The sequence below is a fragment of the Apiospora aurea genome (assembly GCF_038362705.1).
Source record: "Apiospora aurea strain CBS 24483 chromosome Unknown utg000001l_segment0_segment0, whole genome shotgun sequence".
Classification (NCBI taxonomy): domain Eukaryota; kingdom Fungi; phylum Ascomycota; class Sordariomycetes; order Amphisphaeriales; family Apiosporaceae; genus Apiospora; species Apiospora aurea.
The window spans coordinates 1,486,542-1,503,950 of NW_027117388.1; the positions used below are offsets into that span (position 1 = coordinate 1,486,542).

Here is a 17,409-nt window from a genome sequence, read left to right on the forward strand (position 1 = left end):
CTTTTAGGGGGGTTTGCACTTCCCAAGCAGGAGAAGACCCGCGCGTAGCTTAGGGGTCTCTGGAAAGCACCCTTCGACGCCAGGTCATGACGGCTCCAGTTGTACTTGTGTAATAGTCTGCCCCGGGATGAAATCTGGGATGTTTGACCCTGGGGCGACTTGTAGCTAATTGATACCAGTGATAGATGATAATATAGGAAACACAGCAACAGCAATTGCGCGGCACTCGAGACAAGAAGGCGACACTGAATCACCTAACATTGCACATGAAACCTCGGCAACTCACCACCAAGATCCCGTGCGCAGACGACTCACGAAGTGCCGATGGATATACTGGGTATCGGAATATTGACTGCATTCTATTCTCAGTCAATATAACGATCATATCATGACAATGCACGTCGATTACGTGTAGGTGGCCGAAGATGCGCAAGTGTTGCTACCATCGTTCTCAGATCTTTCTTAGGCGTTCTTCGTCGTGCACGTCATACAGCACTCATGGCCCGTTCCGACCTCAGGTTTCGCACCTCGATCCGGCTCGAACCCGTGCTCCCGGAGGATGTCCAGCATCGACTCGTACCCGAGGTTCACCATCGACTTCACCAGCCCCTTGGCCACCGTCCCCAGCGGCTCGCCCCGCTCTATCAGCAGGCGGACCAGCTCCGTGTGTTCCATCTGCATCGCAGTGAGGATAGTCCGCCGGTGCGCCCCGTGCGGCCCGTTAACCCGAGCCCCGCACGCCAGCAGTTTCAGCACAATGGACACGTACCCGCCCCGGACGGCCGCGTGCAGCGTCAGCCCCGAGCGATGGGCCTCTTCGGCGAAGTTGGGGTCGGCGCCCCGCGCCAGGAGCATGTCCACGATATCCTCGTGGCCGTGGCGGCAGGCCCAGCTCAGGGCGGAGCCGTGGTAAACGTCATCCGCGCCATTGACGTCCACGACACCGACGCCGCCGCCCTCTTCGTCCCGATGGTCGAGCAGGTACCGCACCATGGCGATGTTGCCGCGCGCGGCGTGGCCCATGACGTGTTCATAGCGGGGCGGTCGGTATCCGGGCTCCCAGGCCCGCATCAGGTACTCGTAGACCTCGGGGCTCGCGGTGGCGTCCAGGGCGCGGCTAAGCAGCCTCGAGCGGAAGCTGTGGCGGATGCCGATCCGGCCATAGGTGCCGTCCGCTGGCGGCGGGGGCTGCTCATCCGCCGCGGGAGGAGGGGGTGGGGGAGGCGGGAAGACGAGCCGCATGATCTCCAGGTCGCCCCCCCACGGCGGCGCCGAAGATAGAATAGGGTTCGAGGGGCACCCTCGACGTCCGCTCGAGAAGCAGGCGCAGAACGCGCTCGTGGCCGTACTCGGCCGCCACCTGCGTCGCGGGTGGGAACAGGAAATTGGGAGTGGCGGGATCGTGTCCGTCGGCCAACAACTGCTTGACCAGCGACGCCATGTCGAGCCGCACCGCAGCCGCCAGCAGATTCAGCCCTCGGTCGGGAACGACATTGTTTTGCGGCCATCGCAGGATGTTGGTGTTCGGCCGTGTCTTGTCGCAAGTGATGGCCCCCCCCACTCCCGAAAATAGCAGGGTCCTCGCTGGATGTTGTCCAAGGCGAGCCAGCAGAGGGTGTCGATGACGCTCTCGTAATTCAGCGAGGCATCTTTCTCGCAAAGGACTTGGGCCAGCTCCCTGGTCTCGACGAAGCGGCCCACGTTCGGGTCCGGCTCGCCCGTCACGCGGTAGACCAGGTACCGGTGCCACAGCTCGCGGGCGCCGTGCCGGCTCTCCTTGTACTCGACGCCGCCGAAGGAGCACTCGAAGATGGCATCGTCCAGCCGACAGGTCCGGAACAGGGCGGGGTAGACGGCCTCGGCGAAGAGTTTGCACACCAGTCGCAGCCGGAGCGCTCGCTTGACGTTGTGGTTGACGTCGCGAGACAGCACCGCCCAGAACAGGACCTCGTTGACAAGTTCCCCTGGTAGCTTGAAAATGTCCATTTCAGACGCTTTGGGTATCGGAAGTGGAGCACCCAATCACGAGCAGCCAGCAAAGTCCTAATCACGGGCATCTTATGCATTGGTGTTCTGCCCGATCAATATCTGGATGACGTACGTCCGTGCTCACGCTAGGTAAGCTGTCACTGGACCGTATTGAACTTTACCAATGTGTGTTTTTATTCTTTTGCCAATTTCTATTGCTATGCGGGTTATAGAGCTTGGTATATTGAGTCTTGTGGAACTGTATAGTGTTCGTATAGTGAGTCTCTCGATTGTATAGAAGGGTATCGAGTTTCAGAGAGCTTGTATAGGCGTTCCAGATCCTTGATGATAGTGTGAACAATTCAACATTCAACATTCAGGCCGCCTGCTACCCCCAAGTCGTCACGAAATTCATTACCAGGCGGTATTGCGCAGGGGCGACCGAGGACATGCCATCGTTCCCTGATACAAACAACCGCCGACGCTTACAAGTACATTTGTCGACACTTCTTTCCCAAAACTCTCGAGCTAGGAGGTTTAAAGCGCTCTCAACTTGGCGCTGCAGCCCATGCGCAATGCCAACTGTGCATCGACATGTCGCGAACGCACTATCCTCACGTGTAAAACCAACTACGATCGTGGTCTCCAGCTATGTAGTGCTTTGGTTTAACTTCGGTTCGAACCGAGCTCATCCATACACAAGCGGATGCTTAACAATCAGCGATATTTCACACCTTCTCCGACTCAAACATCCTAGATATACCAATTTTACTACATCTACTACACAAGACACCATACAGAGAATCTCAGTCATGGCTGGAAGGTCATCGGTGCCGCCTCCAGAATATACTGAAATATCCAGTTACAACCTCTGCGAAGACACGGAGATTGTATACGACGACGATCTCAGAGAGCTCAACGAGTTATGCCTTCCCAAATGGAGCCGACGAGCCGACACGCGTAGAACCGATGGCCGTCGCATCGCGCGCCCTGAACGACCCGAGTACGCAACCGTCATGGGCCTGCCTCCAAACCCTCGATGGACCTCGGTTCTGGTACATCTCAGAGACGACTTGCGCCGCCATGGAATCCCCCTCAGACACGTTCACACAGCACGTTGGAAGCTCATGGCTATCGTTGCAAGCATCTTGTATTGTCGAGAGTGCGACCCACGATTGTCACTCCACGCAACGCCCGAGGCGGCTCCGGATTACGCAGTCCTTGAGAAGAACTTTGACATTCGTATGGATGCATCGATTGAACTTCGAAGGAACATCGAGGAAGCATCAAGGTATATGCTTCTAGACAATTATGGTGGCTCGAACATAACAGTGCTGCGCCCCATCGAGCAATCTGAATGCATGGCTGCGCTGCATTCTGCAGAGTCGGTCGTTACCTTTGCTACCCACTTCCGCCATTATTGGTCCAGCATGGATCTGGGCCAACGTTGGGAGAGCGTGCATTGTGTAGCCGGGATCAACTTCAGGATGGACCCTTCAGACTACGGTATCCTGCTCTATAACCTGCACACTTAGCATCAGACCGGATTTGGCTATCGCGGGATGATACAAACTCTGGTCGACGACATTCCTTTGGCGGGGCCCGAGGTACTCATTCGCAAACTATCTATTGATTATCATGTCTTTATACCGGACCACTTTCGTCCTAAACGGGAAGTGGCGAAAAGGTTGGGAGAAACTATCAAGGATCTGGCGATGAGACACAATATATCTCTGGATGTTCCGATAAACATACCACTGCGGCGGAGGGCCGGGACTCACACGACAGGAAACGAGCCGGGGCCTGGATTAGATATATTCACTAGTGTAGTGAGGCTTTTATGTTGCGGCGGCAGGCCTCCTTTCCCATGAGGCTGGAAACATGGAAAAACGTATTTCTCACAGGCTCGGACCATAGCTTTACAATCCTCAGCGGTAGCAAGTCGGGCTTACAGCTATCCACGTCTGATCAGCTCCCTTTAGACCTCGTGCTGGGCGTCGCTAGCCCTACGGCGAAGCTCATCGTGAAGCAGGCGCAGGAGAGTGGCTGGAACGTCACGTTATACGGACGGCGGGCATTACCAAAACAGCTTGCGGGCTTCACAGGTCTCTCTCCTGCAATGGAGTGTTTGCGTCTTGCAGCATATACATTTATTATTGGATAACCAGTATGTATCCTGGAAGTAATAATCTGCCGCCTGTCGGCCATCAACTATATCCTTTTGAACCTGTCGCCAAGATTCTTTCACCTGAAGAAACGTGTATGTGGGTTTCGCCAATACTAGTGCCTATATGGACTGGTATTCCAGTTTGTCTCCCTCTCCACAAACGACTCACCGACAGGTAACCCCAACATACAGTTAGGACGCTTCTCCGTGGTTAATTATGGCCCTCGATGTTTCACACCCCGTTCGCAACTCAGTTGGAAATCAACAACAAACTCAGACTCAGCCACCATAGGTACCCTCCCTGACTCTAGCGGAAAAACCTGTTCTGACCCTCCTTAGCTGCTTCCTCTTCCTCCAACCGTATAAGCAGCGCTGGCAGATACGCAGCCCCGCGCCGGTTCGTCGCGCATGCCGCGTCGTCGCACCAGACCAGGTGCTTGAGGCGCGGGTGCCGCGCGAAGGGGTAGTCCGGCGGCAGCTCGACGGCGGGGGAAGAGGGCCTGCCGGACGGTCTTGGGGCGCGTGCCCCCAGGCTGGACTCTATCGCCCCCCTTCGGCTGCCATAGAAACAACCGGCAAATCTCTAACTCGTTCAAGATGGTGTAGGCGGCGGCCGACTCGCGATCAACGATCCCCTCCCTGCCGCCGTAGTAGAGGTATTTGGCGCGCAGCCCCAAGCGCACGCCGCAGTAGACGCAGATGACTCTCTGCTCATACGCGGAGGGGAAAAAAGAGGGGTAGTTGCCGTTGTGGCGAAAGCGCGGTTCGTTCTCTTCCTTGGCCGAGAGGTCGACCAAGCTGGTCCCGAAGCCGCGCAGGAGCGGGGCCAGCTGCGTCGCACACCGCTCCCGGTCGCCGTCGATGGGGTGGTGCGGGCAGATGTAGAGGCGCTCGTGCAGCCGGCAGCGGTCTACGAGCCGCAAGGCGGAGTCGTGCGTACCGAGGTCCTTGTCCGCGAATAGAATTTGGCAGAGTTGATCGGCGGTGGCGCCGTCCGGCTCCTCCAGCAGCGGCCAGGAAATCAGGAGGCCCTTGAACTTGACCGAGTTTAATCTCGTGGGGGAAGCAGAGCTGCGGCATTCGCGACAATCTTGGCGTTGTAGCTCGCGAAAGGTCTTTTGAGCCGGGCACGATTGGTGAGGGCACAGGCGTACGAGGTTGGCTGAGCTGAGGCAAGTTCCGTCTGCCTGGAACTGCCAGGCCTTGTGCCACGGATTGTCCGGACAGGTGTCGCATTGTCGCCAGTGCATGAGGTCGCTCATCCACAACGATGACGACGACGACTACGGCGAAAACGACGCCGGAGACTGCGCGCCCCTGCCCTCACAAGCGCTACTTGGGGGCTGTTGACACCCTGCGCAGAACAAGTCCTTCCGGAGCTGCTGCCCAAGCGCCGACCTGTTATCGTCGCTGTCTGTAAACCAAGCACGCAACCCACCCAAACCTGGGGAAATCCGGCTTCGATCATCATTTATGCCCCAGCAGGCCTGCAGCATCTCATCCTGCCATTCGTGGTAGTCTCTCAACCCCGGACTTTTGGAAATCCGTCTCAGCGTCCTGGAGGCCTGGCTCAGACAGGCGAAGCTCTCGTGGGGCGTGCACCTGAATATGTTGAGAACCAGCTCTTCCGGGAGTGCTTCCAGCCGGGAAACCTGTCCAGCCGGGTGAGCTAGTTCCACCTGTGTGTTCTCTGCTACCGGCAGTGAAGACCCAGGAGCAGATGTGACACGATGTTCTTTTCCATCCAAAACAAGATTTCCCATCTGGGTAGATTTGGCCGGAGGCTGCATTGCGATGGCACCGGCAATGGATAGATTGATGAGTGGAATTGAAGTGAGGTGAAGGGCTGATATCAACTGTCTGAAGTGACACGTTCCCCAATCCTCGGGTCAGAGATACACAAATGCATCACTCACTATAAGTGCTGATGCGGAGGTCTACTAGCTTCTGAGATTCGAGGGCCTTGAGGGATTGGCAAACCTTATACTGGCCATGTGAACAAGCAACATCTGCGTACGTTCACTACACAGTTGCAATACGAGCAGCTAAAGAAAAAGAACCATTCACCCCTAATGACTGCTGTGGAAGACGGCAACTGCTATTAGAGGATCCGACGTGGCCAATCTATCGTGCCAGGTATCCCCTTAATGGTGACAACGCCGCCTTTTGGGAGAACGATACCCCTATTTTAGCGTTCGCGCGACCCCTGACGGGACGGGACGGTCGAAAAGTGGAGGCAGTGACTGGGAATCATTGGGTGCAACACCTGCCTTCTTGTCACCCGGTTCACAGTGACACCCAGCTCGAAATGCGAATTGGAGGCAATTGAGTTTCAGCGAGGCGAGCTAAGCACGGTGAGCCATTGAGTGAACGCAGGACGAAGTCGAGTTACAGCAAGTTGTTTGGCGCAGAGGAAGGAAAATCCTCAAATATGTCAATTCAATAAACGCCATTCCATGCCATGCCATACCATGCGATGCGATGTAAGCACCAAAAGCCAGTCAAAACCAGCATCGCCTCCTGTATATCTAATCTAGTCTTAGTTCTTTCTCAGTCTATATATAAGTTTGAGCGCGCGCGTCCGTTCGACTAGACCCGAGTCTCGTCCCAGTCCGACCAGCGGCGCACAACCTCGTCGACCAGCTCGATGCCCTTGCGGCTGGCCTCCACCTCGAACCACTCCTTGTGCGCGCGCCCGCACGACTCGCAGTTGCCCTTGTCGCTGACGCGCATGCCGAGGCCCTCGAGCTCGATGTGGATCAGCCGCTCGACCTTGTGGCTGTGCGGCATCTTGCGCACCGTCGTGGGAGCATCCGACGGGACGTACGGGTAGTAGCGGATCAGCGAGATGTTGAAGCCGCACTGCCGCTTCCACTCGTTCAGCCGGCGCTGCACGTTGTTCGCGCGGCCAATCTTGAGTAGGATGGTCTTCTTGTCGGAGGGGGAGCGCGAGGATGTAGCCCCGGCCGTCGGGCTGCGCTTGATGGCGAAGTTCTCCAGCGCGTCGCTGGCCCGTCGCGGCCGACCGCTGGAAGGGGGCGCCAGCATCGAGCGGGCAGCCTCGGCCGGCTCGTCCGCGGACTCGGACTCCGGCGTCAGCCAGAAGATGTAGATGTAGCCGGCCTCGTCGGTCTTGGAGATGGGCTTGGCCATCTCAGCCATGAGGTGGGATGCCACCTCGGGCGAGGTGTTGGGCGGAATGAGCGACAGGTATTGCGACGTCTGCGACTTGTGCGACTTGGTCGAAGCGCCCGAGGACATCTTCGCGGGCGCCGAGCTTAGACTTGGCCGCCCATGTGCGGACGAAGGCGGTTGCAGGTGCTGATTTGACGGTGGTCGGTCGCCCGCGTGGCTTGCGGGTTCATGTTGTACTGGCATCGGTGCCGGTCGCGACGGTCGGTCTTCTTCGACGATGGGTATCCGGAAGCAGCACAAGTAGCCAAACAGTAGTCTCGGTCGCGTCGGACGCCTGTGGGGCCGTGATTGGGCGGGCGCGCTGCTGTGATCCTCGTACTTCTCATTTCCGCTGTGGCTGGGCCGCCCGTGTTGGCAGGACTGCGGCCGGTGACTCGGTCGAGATTGGTTCTGCTGCTGTTCCACGATGCCGAGGCGATCCATGAGCGTCTCTACGCTCTCGCGGGGGTCCTCGAGGATGGGAGTGTCGTTCATCCTCGGTCCAGGACTCGACTTTGCCGAAAGGCTGGCTTGATCGCGGTGCTGGTGGCAGTAGGCATCGGGGTTTCCTGGGTCGTCGACGCGCAGGTGCTTGCCTTTCGCAGGAGAGGCATTGGGCGAAGCCGAGGGAGAGGAAGCCAGCGGGCGACGACAAGGCCGGCCGCTACCGGTGATGCCCCTGCATGTTGTCTCTGGGTTTTTGGAGTCGGAACGCCCTATCAAGGACTCCGGGGTGTTGGGAATGAATGGCATTGTTCGTATGCCGAAACGAAGCGAAACAAAGAAAAACTGTTGTCGCGTGTCTTGCCAAAGCAGGTCAACGAGTGTGTCGGAGCAGACAAATGAAGACTAGAAGGGAGAGAATCCAGGAACACTCTGGGCTGGGTCAGGGCGCCGAGGGCATGGCAAGAAATAGTGGTTGGAAACCCACCCCCATGCGATCATCACTGCTGCAGGTTGAGTTGTGCGAAGCCCCATCCCCGGTCCCCATTCCTAGTGAATCGGCCATCGTCAGTCATCCACGCTCACCGCGGTCTTGGTGGGGCTGGGTGCGCTGTGTCACTGTCATTCGCAGCAGCAGGGCGACTAGGGCGAAGAAGAGGGCGGCCCTTGGCGGGCGCGTGCTGGGGAGGCGCGTAAGGCGGGTAGACGGCATGGAGCGTCGAGAGCGTCCCGCGGCGGACCATCATTTTCTGATTGGGCATGAACACCATGAACAGAATCCATGAACACCCTGCTAGCCTGCCTAGACTCGCTAGAGGCTCAGCTGTTGTGGCTGGCGGGGAGTGGCTGACTCAAAGGTCGCACCACTGCCAGCACAGCCCCTGTCTGTCAGTGTCTGTCAGACTGCAGGCCGCCCGCCCAGTACCGATTTTGACAGGACCAGACTCCCTCTCGACTGGAGTACATATCCAGTTGACTGGAACATCCATTCGAACCACCACATGTAGATAGATGGCCATTCGCGACACACGCGTGTACGAAGTCATGGGTTGCGAAATGAAAATAAACCCCATTCATTAAATATACGGTACCCATCCATTCGGGTGTCCCTACGTGTACTGCTATTAGCAATTGGATTCGAGTGTCATTCAAGGTTTATTCAAGCTTTGTGCAGCCTGTGGAAATGTAGCACCAACCTTAGGTACAATACGAGTTTTGGTGCTACTGTAGATTTGGTTAGTGCAGGGTCTTCCAAGTCAACGGTCTTCTTGCCCTGCCAAAACCGAGCCGAATCCAGCTGCACTGCGACTCCCTCCACTTTAATCAGGAGACCAAAATTCCCCTTCCCAGTTTCAACACTTCAAACGATACCATCACAACCTGAACTGTCGATTGCTCGCTGGCTTGCTGCGTGCCTGCCTGATATCATTTATTACGTCAACCTATCCTATCTCCCATGGCTTCAACATCCACTCGGCTCATGAGGCGGCCTTGAATCCTGGCCGGTGGTGTGTTGGCCTCCTCGGAGCTCAGACAGGCATTTCAGAGGAAATGCCACTGTTGGATTGGTAAGAACGCATTCCCATGTTCTTGACTATTGAGCCAGCGTGCTACTCGGTCCATTCCAATACAAATACTTCGGTCGGGAACGAAACACGCAATTAACGGGCAAAACGAAGCACTCTGGTGAAAACCAAGAAATTGCACCTTCATATCGTGACAGCGCAGTCAGTGTGCTAATACGGATTTTGAACATCGATAGCCACCCAGCTTCGTTTTCGCCTATATATGGATCTTGAAGCGCGCCATGGAATCTCGATTCGGAGGAGTACGGTGACATCATTGCCATGACTATTGCCAACTCCAAGATGTTCTAGACACTCGCTGCTATTCCTCGATCGCGGGGTGCCAAGTCACATGGAACAACACCTACGCTGAGGCTTAAAGCTAATGATGGCGAGACCATATACCGGACTGGCACACGCATATCAGTAAACAGCTTCATTCATTCATCGGAAGTCCAGCTGGAGGCAGCAGCACAGGGACGAATACCGATGCTGATCAAGGTCAAAGGTGGGAGCGGAGCACTTTCTCCAGCTGGGAGCCGCACGTTCCCAGACTTGAGCTCAGATCATCTGTCATGTTCCCGCTCGTCTGTTGTTTTGCGGCTCTGCTGCCGCAGACGCTGCTAGCTCCGTCCTCATGGTTGTCGGAACACGATGATTTCGGCAACTTTGTTCGCACAGGGCCGTCAGATGGGATGAACGACATTCCCGGATAACCTCACTCTCGGGAAATACGGTCATACCCAAAGCCCCAAACGTCCGGCTGGGGAAGGACGTGCTCGATGGGCCGGCGATCCCTCGGCATCCAGCCCTCGTCTCGTGATCGTGGAATACTGTTAAATCGGCATTGGAAGGCATGGGAGTATATTGTCCGCGACGCGGTGCGGAAACCGAACGATACGTTGGCGCACAAGAGGTTTGGCAGCCATGTTTACTGAAACCAATGCAATCTTGGCTCGATGCGTGGAACCCCTTTGTCTTTAAGCATTCTCGCTGTTGTATTCTTATTTTGCTTGTCATGATGAACTCTCCCTTTCGACTCGCAGCCTCGCAATCAGTTGGCACTCGGTTGACGGGCGACCAAGGCATTAGAGCATGGCATGCTGCACGTGGCCTACCGATGCCGGGACATGAGCTTGCATGACCACATCATGCACTATTTATTCGGATGGGCTTGATCTGAAGCAGTTCAGTATGTAAGGCCTCCTGAGCTTAATTCTGCGCTGCATCAGAGAAAGTCAGAATCAACTGAACTTGTATTGAAATGGGCCCAACACGCAGAGCTGAGTTAGCCCCTGCATACCTCACCAAAGCAGCCATCATACTCAATGCTTCCCTCGAGGCTTTTGGTATATTTGAACTACTCGCCACTCTCCCTAGGCCTGTGGAAGTCGCTTCCGGATCGGTGCCCTCAGATCCCCCTGCGATCAACACGACAAGGCCCAACCTAAACAGCTTTGCGATCAGTTTATTAGAACATGCTGGTCTGACGATCATCCCCTGGACCACTTCCTTGGTCACGTCACTACAAATACCATCATCACAATTTACTACCTGTAAGTAGTGAATGATTCTCGAGCAGGATGGACCCGAGCGAGAACCGTGGACCGCAGCTTATGGCTGTCGTCATCATCTTTCTCATCACCGCAACGGCGGCTAACGCCATGCGATGTTATACCCGAATCGGCGTCGTAAAGGCTTTTGGAGTTGATGACTGGACTATGCTGATAGCTTATGTGAGTGTGAGCACTTGGCAGAGCCATGGGGTAGCGTTTAGTTGTTAGCAGGGGGTATTTGGCACCTTTGACACATATGCAGGGTTGACCAAGATGATCACTGCTGACCATGGAACATGAGTCAGGTATTCTTCACTCTATTCTGCGCATGCACAATAGCCGGTATCCATTATGGCACTGGTCGGCACGAAGGTGCTCTTCTGGCGGTCAATCGGACGCGAGCTAAACAGGTAAACAAGAACCTCCCGGCCGCTGTTATCTCCCTTCCCATACGAACTCGTACATACCCAACCGGCACTAACAATACGGGTTTCTCCGCATAGTTCTGGTGGTTCTGCTACATCTGGTATGGCCTTACCATGATGTTCTCCAAGATATCCATCGGCGTCTTCATACTGCGTGTTACGGCCAACCGGTATCATACCTGGATCGTCTGGGCCATCACAGTCCTTACGGCAGTCGGCTGCGGGATCTTTATTCTCGTCACCATGTTCCAGTGCGCGCCCGTTGACGCTTTCTGGGAGGATCCACAGGGCGCCGGCCGGAGCTCCTGCATCGAAGGTCGCGTCATGCGGGATCTCGCCTACGCCTACAGCGCCGCGACCCTGCTCATTGACTTGACCCTCGTCGTCCTACCGCTCTTGATTGTGTGGAAGCTCAAGATGAGCCTGAGGACCAAGGTCGGGCTCAGCGCTCTCATATGCTCGGGTCTTGTGTAAGTTCCATGTATTTCGGTTTCCAGGTACCTTTATGGCTTGTTACGCACCGCACCCAATGACTGACGCGACATCCTTCCTGAAACAGCGCAAGTGTAGGACCTGCTGTCCGGTTCGCCTACCTTGACAAATTCACACAGCCAGACTTCCTATGTAAGCTTCAAAATGTTCCATCTACTAATTGAGACCATCTCGCTGACTATTGCGCATTAGTTGACACCTCGGATGTAGCGATCTAGTCGGCCGTCGAGATTGGTCTGTCCGTTACGGCGGGTAGCCTCGCCACACTGAAGCCCCTATTTCGGCTCATGTACCAAAAGCTCTCCTCAAGGACGGTATGTGCCACTAACGGCTCATACGTGGTGGCTGCGCTGCCTTCCCCCATATCACCAACGGCGGCGCTGGACAAGTACAGCCCTACTTCTGCGGTGTTGCGGCCCAGCTCCTCGCTCTCGCCGAAAAGGTCCCCTCTCGACAGTATGTTGACGAGCGCAGCGCCGAGCCTGCGGAACCAAGACCGTGGCGTCCATCGTGACCGTCCTAGTATCACCGGTGAGATGCTGGAGTACCACGAAGTGCCGGCGCGGCCAGCTTCTATCGCCCCCACACTCCCGCGCCTCAGTAGCGGCACTTGGCGTTTCTCTCGCGAGGATATGAATGACTTGGAGAAAGGCATAACTCACAATAGTTGGGTTGGCATCAACCAGCCGAAATGAACTCTTCAATTCCAAGCCCATATCATGAGGGCGTGTTCGAATTAACAGTACCACTATCATACATAAAATCGGGTTTACATGACCGGAAAGAACCTTTTGATACACACACACCAACGTCCGCAAGAAATCTTCAAACCCAATACAGGCGGGCTGAACACACTGAGCGACTAGCTGCTCTTTATGATCTCATCCGCAATCTTCTCCGCCAGGGCATATACAGTACTCTGCGGGTGTCCGGGTGGAAGGAGGGGGAAACTACTGGCATCAACGACCCGTAGGTTCTCAACGCCAAATACGCGCGCCTTGTTATCGATGACGGCCATCTCGTCATCCCTCCGCCCCATCTTGCAGGTCCCCGCCGCATGCCAGACCGTCATGAGGCTGTCACGGATCACATCCAAGATCTCTGCGTCCGTGCTCTTGTCCAGCCCGGGCCAGTACTCCGTGTCGGCCCCGACCCGGACCGACTTGAGCTCGTCAGTGGCCCAGACTTCGCGCATGCGGCGGTACCACGCGACGGCCACCTCTTGGTCCGCCTTGGCGGTGAGCCAATTGGGGCTCACGAGGGGCAGGTCGCGCGTGCTGGCGCTGCGCAGGGTGACGTTGCCGCGTGAGAGCGGCGCCACCATGGCGCCCAGGTTGGTCGCGTACTGTTTGCCGTCGAGGGGCTGCTGCAGGGCCGGGAAGGCGAAGTCGCCGATGAAGCCGTTGCCCGAGATGTGCTCGACCTCGGGCCAGTCGTCGGGGAACTGCTTCAGAGCCTCTAGCGACTCGGGCGAGAAGGTGTCGCGGTACTTGGCGGGCAGCTTCTCCCAGCCGATGAACTCGACTACGTTGGACGTCAGCGGCCCCGAGTGCGTCGCGACGTACTCGGCCAGGGTCTGCGCCAGCACCACGGGGTCGTGCAGCACGCGATCTAGGGTGTCGAACGCCACCTCGTACGCGGGGCCGAACATGATGTGGTCCCACATATTCTGGCCGACGCCGGGTAGGTCCGCGATGACGGCGATATCGAAGGCGTCCAGCGTCGCCTTGGGGCCAATGCCCGACACCATCAGCAGCTGTGGCGACTGGAACGTGCCGGCGCTGAGGATGACCTCCTTGCGCGCGTTGATGGTGTACTTGATCCCGAGGGAACTGACGCGGGCGCCCGTGGCCTTCTTCTTGTTGCTGCCGTCGTCAAACAGGATCTTGCTCGCCATGGTCTGCGTATAGATCTTGAGCTTCTCCATCACCTTGGCCTTGGCCTGGTAGATGTACTCGGCCGAAGTGCTGCGCGTCTGGTCCCGGACCCGGATCGTAGACTGCGAGTAGTGGTAGCCCAGGAGCTTCCCGCTGCTGAAGCCCGTCGTGCGTTCCATGCCGACCGCCTGCAGGCCCCGCTCCAGCCACGTCGCCCAGACCGAGACCCAGTTCGTGTAGCCGACCTGGACCGGCCCGCCCGGCGTCGCGAAGGCGTCCGGGTCGTACTGCGTCGAAGCGTTGGCCCTGCGCTTCTCCGTGTTGGGCGGCGTCAATGTCACGCTCTTCTGGAAGTAGGGGGTCAGCGCGTCGAGCCGGTAGCTGTCGTCGCCGACTTCGTCGGCCCACTTGTCGTAGGAGCCCTTGGAGCCGCGTTGGTGGATCATGAAGTTCAGGGCTGTTGTGCCGGACATCCATCAGTCAACACATCATCTTGCATGATAGCATTGTGGATCTTCGTCCTTCTCACTTACCGGAACTGCCCCCAGACACTTGCCCCGGGCATAATGGACGCGGCGGCCATTGGCACCCGCCTGCGGCTCCGTGACGAACTGCCAGTCGACGGTGGGGACCGAGTCGATTGGGCTGGCGCCGATGCCGATGATGTCGCCGCCGGGCGTGGTGCCCAAGACGGGCTTGGCGATCTCGTAGAAGAGCCCCGCCTCGACGACGGCGACGCTGTGGCCGGCCTCGGCGAGCCGGTAGCCGATGGCGTTGCCCGCAGTGCCGCCGCCGACGACAACGTAGTCGTAGGTCTGGTCGACGCCGAGCGCGCCCTCGAGGGCGCCGAGGACGCCTTGGACCAGGCCCTCGCCCGACAGGACGGATTTCACCGCGCTCGCGAGGGGGTTCAGGAGGCCGCCGCCGATGCCGCCGAGGAGGTCGTCGAGGATTGGGGCTGCTTGGGCGCCGGGGAGCGAGAGAGTGGTGAGGGTGGATAGGAGGAGGGAGAGGGCGTGCCGGATGCGCATCTTGGGGGGTTGGGAAAGGAGCGACTTGGTTGAATGTAACTTGGGTAACGGTTCACAGTTACGAAGGTAATACGGGATATTAATGGCCGACTCAATCAGAACAGGAATGCCACAGTTACTCGAGCTTGCTCCAATGATCACCCTGTTCTTGGCTCTCGTAGCACCACCATCACGTCATGTCATGAGCCCATTAGTCAGTATCAGGATCATGAACAATGGCGCATAATCTGGTTGCAAGAAAGGGTGTGGGTGAGATCTACTCCGGTTGGAATGGGAAATGATCACACACATGCAGACATGAGGGGGGCAGAGACACGGCCATGGCACTGAGATCAGGCACACATGCGAACGCCTGCATATGTCGCGGGAAACTGTGAAGATGGGTTGCAGAGAGCGCCGATCACCATTCTGTTTCTGCGTGTTCCTCCGGCGCTCTGCGTTGCATTATCACATTTTTATTTCGGGGGCCCGGAGAGGGGAAATAAATGGGTTGATGGGCTTGTCGAACCTGCAGCCAAGGGGCGCGTACCCGACAGCTTGGTACCACCAACCCGGGTCACCAGCCCAATATTGCTTTGCTGCATGCAGCTTGCTTGGCGGCAGCGGCGGCACAGCAACCACACTGGACGAACTGGTTGCTTCTTGAGGTTGCAGTGACCGCAGGTGGTTCAAAAACAGGTTTATTCAAATGCGGTGTTTGATGTGACCGACCATTACTAGGTTACCAGATCTCGGTTACTTTTTTCTGGATTTCTTTTGGTAGGTTCATGATCTGGAGATGAACCACAAAACCAGATATATGTCGGATTTCCTTGGTGAAACCTGAGCCCTCATTTCGTCGGTTTGGCCCAGAGCGTTACGTTACATCGACATGGTCCTCTCTCTGGAATGGAACCGGGAACCAGGGGTGGGATCAACAACTCAACCACGGGAACGGGTTGGACTTGAAGCAGAGATGTATTGTGGTGACCTTGTACTGATTTACTTACTGCCATTGCTGTTGGCCTGCCTCCCTTCGCCAGTTCTTCGAAATGTCGACGACTGTTTGATCTTCAGCGCTATCCCATCCATCATAAGTTATCCCGTTGTCAGGCGGTATGCGGTGAACACAAGCTGGTATCCTTGGCTGGCTATACCGCGGAACATTTGTCAATATCCGGCATAAACAGCATATTCGAACGAAAGGGATGCGTAACGTAACCAAAGTTGTATACTTGGTATCGACTCTATCCACTGCTCCAGTTCCAGTAATTTTACAATAACATCCCCCCTGCGCCCTAACACTCCTTCGACCTAGAGTCAACCCCCATCCGTCTGAACCAACCATGAAGCCAGTCGTTGACCGGCAGCAAAGTCTAGAGAATACCAGTGTTACGTTGCTTTCTCCCACAGTATGAAAGTAGGGAGAGGGGAGGGTTGATGTTGCTCCTCCCCCAGAAGGCTACTTACCATGTTGTCCCCGACGACGAACGTGCTGTTGTTGACGCCCAGCAGGCTGTCGGCCAGATAGGGACACAGCTGCGCCCGCCACGCGTCGGCCTGGACGTAGCGCCGCCCCCGGCCGAAGACTAAGCCCTTCACTACAAACACCATGGTGAAGGGGGAGCGGGCCGGGCCGTAGGCTCCGGGTAGGGCTCGCGTCCGCCGGGCTGAACGGTTGTTGGTGTCGTCCGTCCCCGGCCTTGAACACGAAGACGCTGCCCAGGGGCCGGTTGTGGTGCAAGTCGGCATACTCGTCCGTGATGAAAATCTCGAGATCGACGTAAGCCCGCTGCATCGGCTGCGGCAAGCCCCAGCCCCCCAGCACATCGAACAACCGCCGCATCGCCGCATTGCAAGCATCGACGTCCCGCATCGGGTCCGGCAGAATAAACACGAGCTCCCTAAGAAACGCGCGCCGGGGACCCCGGACATAGGCCTCGAGCTTGGCCAGGTTGTCCTCGCCCCACGGGCCACTGTACGGCGTTCCCATGTATAGAGAGCCACGATGATGGGCATTGCTGTTGTTCATCGGGTGGGCGGTAGTGGTGCTGACGGCGCTGACATCGACGACGAGGCGCCGGAAGGTGCGCTTCTCGACCTCGTGGGCCCAGACCCGGCTCACGCGCGCGAAGCGGGAGGAGCAGCGCGTGTCGCCGGGGTAGCGGGCCAGGTACGCCTTGTAGATGGACGAGATGATGCTAGGTGGGAAGTGATATTGGCGTCGGGAGGGGCGTGGTGGTCTTCCTCCGAAGGCGGCGGCCATGGTATGATGGATACGTATGGTATGGGTTCATCTTGTGAAAGGAGTTACGAGATGTTTTCAGCATGCAAGTTCCGGGAATTCCAGGAGATGGATTGTGAGCGTCATATTTGCTCAAACCTACTCGGCATAGGGTATTGATTTATGAATAAGCAGTCGAGCAACTAAGTCCCCAACGTTGGATAACCGGTCCTTTAGCGTCCTCTGGACGTGGAGTAGTTGACCGTTGAATATACTCCCGGCGCTGAGTTTCCACTAACGCGGTACATGGGAGATCAAACTGAGCTCCGTGCCGAGATAATTCATGCCGATCCAGCTCCTTATGCCGCAGTTGAATATACGATGAATCCATGTGTATTAGTTAGGAAGGTTTATAGTCCGTAGTCGCAACAACGCCGATTTTATCCCCCTCCAGATTCACCAACTTGGCTGCAAACGTTTCCATATCAGGGGTAAGTACTATGATAA

General features: G+C 56.8%; 9 protein-coding genes across 9 annotated transcripts; 3 read left to right on the forward strand and 6 right to left on the reverse strand.

The window, feature by feature from the left end:
- Positions 1-462: 462 nt before the first annotated feature.
- On the reverse strand, positions 463-1,441 carry PG986_000478 (ankyrin; the record flags this gene model as incomplete). Its single annotated transcript, XM_066836700.1, has 2 exons — positions 463-1,188; positions 1,265-1,441. The coding sequence occupies 2 exons, from the start codon at positions 1,439-1,441 to the stop codon at positions 463-465; spliced, it is 903 nt and encodes a 300-aa protein (XP_066705593.1).
- A 29-nt stretch (positions 1,442-1,470) lies between these two features.
- Positions 1,471-1,986, reverse strand: PG986_000479 (uncharacterized protein; the record flags this gene model as incomplete). Its single annotated transcript, XM_066836701.1, has 1 exon — positions 1,471-1,986. The coding sequence occupies one exon, from the start codon at positions 1,984-1,986 to the stop codon at positions 1,471-1,473; it is 516 nt and encodes a 171-aa protein (XP_066705594.1).
- A 794-nt stretch (positions 1,987-2,780) lies between these two features.
- Positions 2,781-3,503, forward strand: PG986_000480 (uncharacterized protein; the record flags this gene model as incomplete). The annotated part of the gene is made up of 1 exon (XM_066836702.1): positions 2,781-3,503. One exon carries the CDS (start codon positions 2,781-2,783, stop codon positions 3,501-3,503), a length of 723 nt encoding a protein of 240 aa, XP_066705595.1.
- A 634-nt stretch (positions 3,504-4,137) lies between these two features.
- On the forward strand, positions 4,138-5,097 carry PG986_000481 (uncharacterized protein; the record flags this gene model as incomplete). Its single annotated transcript, XM_066836703.1, has 2 exons — positions 4,138-4,228; positions 4,733-5,097. The coding sequence occupies 2 exons, from the start codon at positions 4,138-4,140 to the stop codon at positions 5,095-5,097; spliced, it is 456 nt and encodes a 151-aa protein (XP_066705596.1).
- A 321-nt stretch (positions 5,098-5,418) lies between these two features.
- On the reverse strand, positions 5,419-5,925 carry PG986_000482 (uncharacterized protein; the record flags this gene model as incomplete). Its single annotated transcript, XM_066836704.1, has 1 exon — positions 5,419-5,925. The coding sequence occupies one exon, from the start codon at positions 5,923-5,925 to the stop codon at positions 5,419-5,421; it is 507 nt and encodes a 168-aa protein (XP_066705597.1).
- Positions 5,926-6,724: 799 nt separating this feature from the next.
- PG986_000483 (uncharacterized protein) lies at positions 6,725-8,062 on the reverse strand (the record flags this gene model as incomplete). Its single annotated transcript, XM_066836705.1, has 1 exon — positions 6,725-8,062. One exon carries the CDS (start codon positions 8,060-8,062, stop codon positions 6,725-6,727), a length of 1,338 nt encoding a protein of 445 aa, XP_066705598.1.
- A 2,839-nt stretch (positions 8,063-10,901) lies between these two features.
- Positions 10,902-12,486, forward strand: PG986_000484 (uncharacterized protein; the record flags this gene model as incomplete). Its single annotated transcript, XM_066836706.1, has 4 exons — positions 10,902-11,054; positions 11,378-11,769; positions 11,911-11,923; positions 12,010-12,486. 4 exons carry the CDS (start codon positions 10,902-10,904, stop codon positions 12,484-12,486), a joined length of 1,035 nt encoding a protein of 344 aa, XP_066705599.1.
- Positions 12,487-12,653: 167 nt separating this feature from the next.
- PG986_000485 (uncharacterized protein) lies at positions 12,654-14,699 on the reverse strand (the record flags this gene model as incomplete). The annotated part of the gene is made up of 2 exons (XM_066836707.1): positions 12,654-14,125; positions 14,198-14,699. 2 exons carry the CDS (start codon positions 14,697-14,699, stop codon positions 12,654-12,656), a joined length of 1,974 nt encoding a protein of 657 aa, XP_066705600.1.
- A 1,277-nt stretch (positions 14,700-15,976) lies between these two features.
- On the reverse strand, positions 15,977-16,944 carry PG986_000486 (uncharacterized protein; the record flags this gene model as incomplete). The annotated part of the gene is given in 3 exon segments (XM_066836708.1): positions 15,977-16,054; positions 16,149-16,279; positions 16,290-16,944. The coding sequence occupies 3 exon segments, from the start codon at positions 16,942-16,944 to the stop codon at positions 15,977-15,979; spliced, it is 864 nt and encodes a 287-aa protein (XP_066705601.1).
- Between the last annotated feature and the right edge of the window lie 465 nt (positions 16,945-17,409).